This window comes from Sinocyclocheilus rhinocerous, unplaced genomic scaffold, assembly GCF_001515625.1.
Source record: "Sinocyclocheilus rhinocerous isolate Xijiao unplaced genomic scaffold, SAMN03320098_v1.1 scaffold1467, whole genome shotgun sequence".
NCBI lineage: Eukaryota > Metazoa > Chordata > Actinopteri > Cypriniformes > Cyprinidae > Sinocyclocheilus > Sinocyclocheilus rhinocerous.
Window position 1 is genome coordinate 208,296 of NW_015647960.1, and position 4,783 is coordinate 213,078.

At 35.2% G+C, this 4,783-nt stretch overlaps 1 protein-coding gene across 1 annotated transcript in view; it reads left to right on the forward strand.

Annotated features, from left to right (window-relative positions):
* The window catches only part of LOC107709482 (ADAMTS-like protein 3), a 200,839-nt gene that overhangs the window by 120,849 nt on the left and 75,207 nt on the right, over positions 1-4,783 (forward strand). Inside the window, exon 4 of the mRNA XM_016513974.1 lies at positions 3,727-3,854. Coding sequence (XP_016369460.1) covers positions 3,727-3,854 — 128 coding nt within the window. The remainder of the gene's footprint in view (positions 1-3,726; positions 3,855-4,783) is intronic.

A 4,783-nucleotide genomic window follows, 5' to 3' on the forward strand; every position in this document is an offset into this window, starting at 1 on the left:
TATATACTTAATCTGAAATTAAATTGTAAAGTGAAGTAAAAAAATCTAAATATATGAAATATATATTTTCAGTTCATTTAGCTTTTTTTAATTTTATGTTTTTAAAAAAAATATTATATAAAGGGTATATACATTTTTTAAATACCATTCCTCTGTATTTTAATACTTATACACATATATACATTATACATATATTTTAAAGGTATTTTAGTTGTTTTTTTATTTTATATATGTATTTGTTTGTGTACTTTTATAATTTTTTTTGTTTTCACTTATTTTTAACTTGATACATTTTATATACAATTTAATTTATTTTAATTTTAATTTTTATTAAAATTTTACTTTTAGTAATTTTATTACTTTAACTTATTGACTTATTTGCAAAGCTTTTTAAGTTTTAGTTGCTCATTTAATATTTATATTTTATTTCAACTTTATTTCAATTATTGTAAACAATTTTTAATTATTATTATGTTTTTTTAATTTTTTGGTTTAATAACAATATATATCTGTTGTGCTCTATTAAGTAAAATTTTATTTATTTAATTTACTAGTAAGTAAATTTAAAGGTGTTACTTACTAAACTGTAGCACAAAATTAAATATTTCTATCGCTATGTAATGTCTGTTTGAGTACCATTGTTTATACACATGGCTTGACAACCATGGCTAATGAAACCTGAACTAAGCTAAACACTAGCTAGCATTAGCCAATACAGTCCTCAGCTTCAGCGTAGACACTAAATGAGTGTTGATTTCTCCTCTGAAGCATTGATGTGAGCTCTTCAAGTCCCATTTTCAGGTCAGGGATTTGTAATGAGAAGAGACAGGAGTAAACTGGCTGCTTTTGTACCTGGTGAGCCTGCGGAGAAACCATAAAGAAGTCAGGAAGTCTTATGGAAGAACCTGCGATAGTAACTTTTAAAACAATAGGGATTTGAAATTCAATCTGAGAGCAATTTACAGCATCTCTCTTGACTGGAAAGTTCAGTCTTCAGGGAAATGGATCGCCGTTAGATCATTGTAAAAGCTGACATCCCATCAGTGCCTCGAGGCTAGCTAGTCAAAGCCCACCGCTGCTAGTCTGTTTTCATTGGCAACTACTGACGGACTGTTGAACTAGGACTGCGGTCCAACAACTGAAATTAAGAAAGCCTCTACACACACATTCATGGTAATAGAACTGTACAAGCAGAGATGTTACGTTTTCCAAACGAAAATGAGCAAGAATTTGTAGAATGCCGAAAGAAACCGGTCTTTCCCACAGAACAACTGCACATTATCCATCAGAGAGCCTTGTTAAAAGAGGCCTACACTGCTATTCAAAAGTCTGGGGTCAGTAAGGTATTTATTTATTTATTTGAAAGAAATTAATACTTTTATGCAACAAGAATGCATTAAACTGATCAACAGTGACAATAAAGTCATTTTATAATGTTACAAAAGATTTATATTTCAAATAAATGCTGCTCTTTTGAACTTTCTATTCATCAAATAATCCTGAAAAAAAAAAACATGTAACATGGTTTCCACAAAAATATGAAGCAGCACAACTGTTTTCAACATTGATAAAAATAATAAATATTTATTTTGTGCCAAATCAGCATATTGGAATGATTTCTGAAGGATCATGTGACACTGAAGACTGGAGTAATGAAGCTGAAAATTCAGCTTTGATCACAGGAATAAATTGCATTTTAAAAACATATTAAGATAGAAAACAGTCGTTATAAATTGGAATAATATTTCACATTATTCTTTTTTTATTTTTTTCTGTACACTCTTTTTGGTGAGCATAAGATATTTAAAGAAACAGATTGGTCCAAAAATAAAATTTCTGTCATTAGTTAATCACCCGATTGTTGTTCTGTGCTGTCTTGTTTTCTTTGAAAGCCAAAAAAAATAAATAAAAATATATATATATATATATATATAGTTATTTACTGAAAATCTTGCCCTCCACTGCAGCACTTGAATCTCATTCATTATGCATATTTTAAACAGCACTATGCTTATGAACCAATGGAATCAATGATGTCAAGCTTGACAAGTCTTTTTTTTTTCAAGATTTATTTTTGCCATTTTTGCCATTACTATGATAGGACAGTTGCTAGACAGGAAGTGAAGTGGGAGAGAGTGAGGGGGGCGGGATCGGGAAAGGTCCATGCGCCAGGATCGAACTCGGGACACCCGAAGTGCAACGGCGCTATATGTCCCAACATGTCATTTTGAAATTTTACGTGAATGAGATTCTAGAACAGGGTTGTTCTTAGATGCGACGCAAGTCTCTCGTGTCTTATTGCTTAATTACAGTCTTGGTTGCTTTCAGATCAGACACATGGGAGGTTGTGTTCGGTAAATGTGAGCTTCAATTGATTTAACACTAAATAAAAAGTCGGTCATAGCTAGACGTGAGTAGGCCTATATTTTGTTCTATAAATTGTATCAACACACAGGAGAGTTTGAGTGGGTAAAGAAATCAAGCAGAAATATTCTGGAGCACTGGGAGCCCAGCTAATGTTCAAGGTCAGTCCAAGAGGGATTTACTGGTGGGAAGAGTGAAGGAGCTCAGTGGATAGGTGGCTGACCAAACATAAATAATACTGGGGAATGAATGTGTTTTTCTTCGGAAAAAAAAAAATGTTCGTCCAGCAATAACATTCGTAATTGAGAGCGATACGATTTTTCAGTGCAAAACTGGAGAAACCTGAGATCCACAAGTAGAGGGCATCATTGAACAACTGAAGGCCTGTTCACACCAAGAACAATAACTATAATGAGGAAGATATTTTTAAAAAGATTTAGAATTTAGAAGAAAAAGATTTTTAGTTCTAAATTTAAAAGAAAACTCACAACTATAATGATAACAGGAACTATATCGTTGGAATCCAATCGTGAAAAATTTTTTTCAGCTGATGAACGACAATCAGAGTCCACTCGACTTTAAAGAGTTCGAGCATTTAAAATGGCAGATGACAAAAATGCAGGTTGTGCTTATAATAAACATAATGTTATTGTCTGTTGGTGTGGATGCCAATATAGTTTTTTTTAAAGTTATCGTTCTTGCTGTCAACAGGCCATTAGAATGCAATTTCTTGCCTTTTTAATTGTCAGCAGAACACATCAGTTGCCTGGTTATTCAAATTCATCCAGCTATAATAGAAAAATAAACTGGAATGCTATGAATGGTTGCTGATGACTATATTTGCACCCACACCAATACACGATAATGTACTGTTTATTATAAGTGCGCTGCAGTTTTGTCGTCTGCCTCTTTAAATGCTCAAGTCGAGTGATTTTGATTGGCTGTTGATGTTTTTATCGTTCAACTGGAATACATAGTTCTGAAAGTGATTCCAAGAATATTGTTCTCTTCTGTCGTTATCATTGTAGTGTGGTCCTTGGTGTGAATGGGTCTTAAAGGAATAGTTCATTCAAAACTTAAATTATGTCATCATTTTCTCGCCCTCAAGTTGTTCCAAAGCTGTATGAGTGTCTTTCTTTGGTTGAACACAAAAGAATATATTTTGAACAAAGTTGGTAACCAAGCAGTTGACGGTAGCCATTGAAAATAAATATTTGTTCTTGCCAACAGAGGGCATCAACAATTGCCCGGTCATAAATCGACTGCCATGTAGAATGGATTCTGCATTTTTTATTGGGATTTGAGTTTTGGCATAAAAAAGTAGTATACTTTAGTACATGTTGGTGTTTTTGTGTCTTGCAGTCTTCAAGAACGACACGCTCAGATGAGGAGAGGGACACCGGTTGGGATGCCTGGGGCACGTGGAGCGACTGTTCTCGTACCTGTGGAGGCGGAGCCTCATATTCTCTGCGCAGGTGTCTCAATGGAGGGTGAGCGAGTGCACACGCATGCATTCATAACTAGGGTTGGGTAATGAAACCGGGTGCCAATATGACACCGGTACCTATGTAACCGGTATGTACTAGAACCGAATCAGAACGCAGATTTCGGTGCCTCATTTCGGTGCCACTTGAATGCCTGAGCGATCGATTGAAATATCTGTTCTGGTTCTCCGAAATGGACGTAAGAAGCCTGGGCGTTGCTAGGCCATTTTTAGCGGGCCTATAGCGATTAGCTCCATAAACTGTACACATTCGTGATCGCCTCAGAGTCAGTCCCCTTTAAATTTCATATAAAAACGGCGGCAGACTTCGTCTCCTGCCCATCTTTCAGCGCGCTCTTCAATCCGCAGACCGCGGCGGCGCAGCGCGAGCGGACTCAAACAGAAACAGAGGACACAAGGTGTGTGTTTATCGATAGATTGTTATAATATCTGTATCTGTGCAGTTCTTTGTCATAAATACAGTTTACAAAAGGTCACGAGGGGGCAATCGGTTTCCCATTTACTGTAAAGTTTTCACTGCGTTCACCCCTCATCACACCACAGCTGTTTCCTCCAGCGAAAATCTAGCCCTTAACACATATGAACGTATACTTTATAAAACGCTCATGTTGCTATTTTCATTTGAAAATGTAATATTTAATATAAAACATATTACAGTGCATGTGGCATACCATACAGTCATTCACAGAACTGATTAAAGACAGTGACAGACAGCACTCAGTCAATTCACTCATTTTAAATAAATATCAGAGTGATTGACAGAGATACAGTTGAAACATTATGTGTGGTTTTGTATTAAATATTGTTTTGTATTAAATAATGACCCAGATCGTGAAATACATTTATTAGCCTTAGAGTAAGGGAAGCACAACTCAGGAAATGAGAGCATCCGAGGAGCATGTGAATGCTATATAT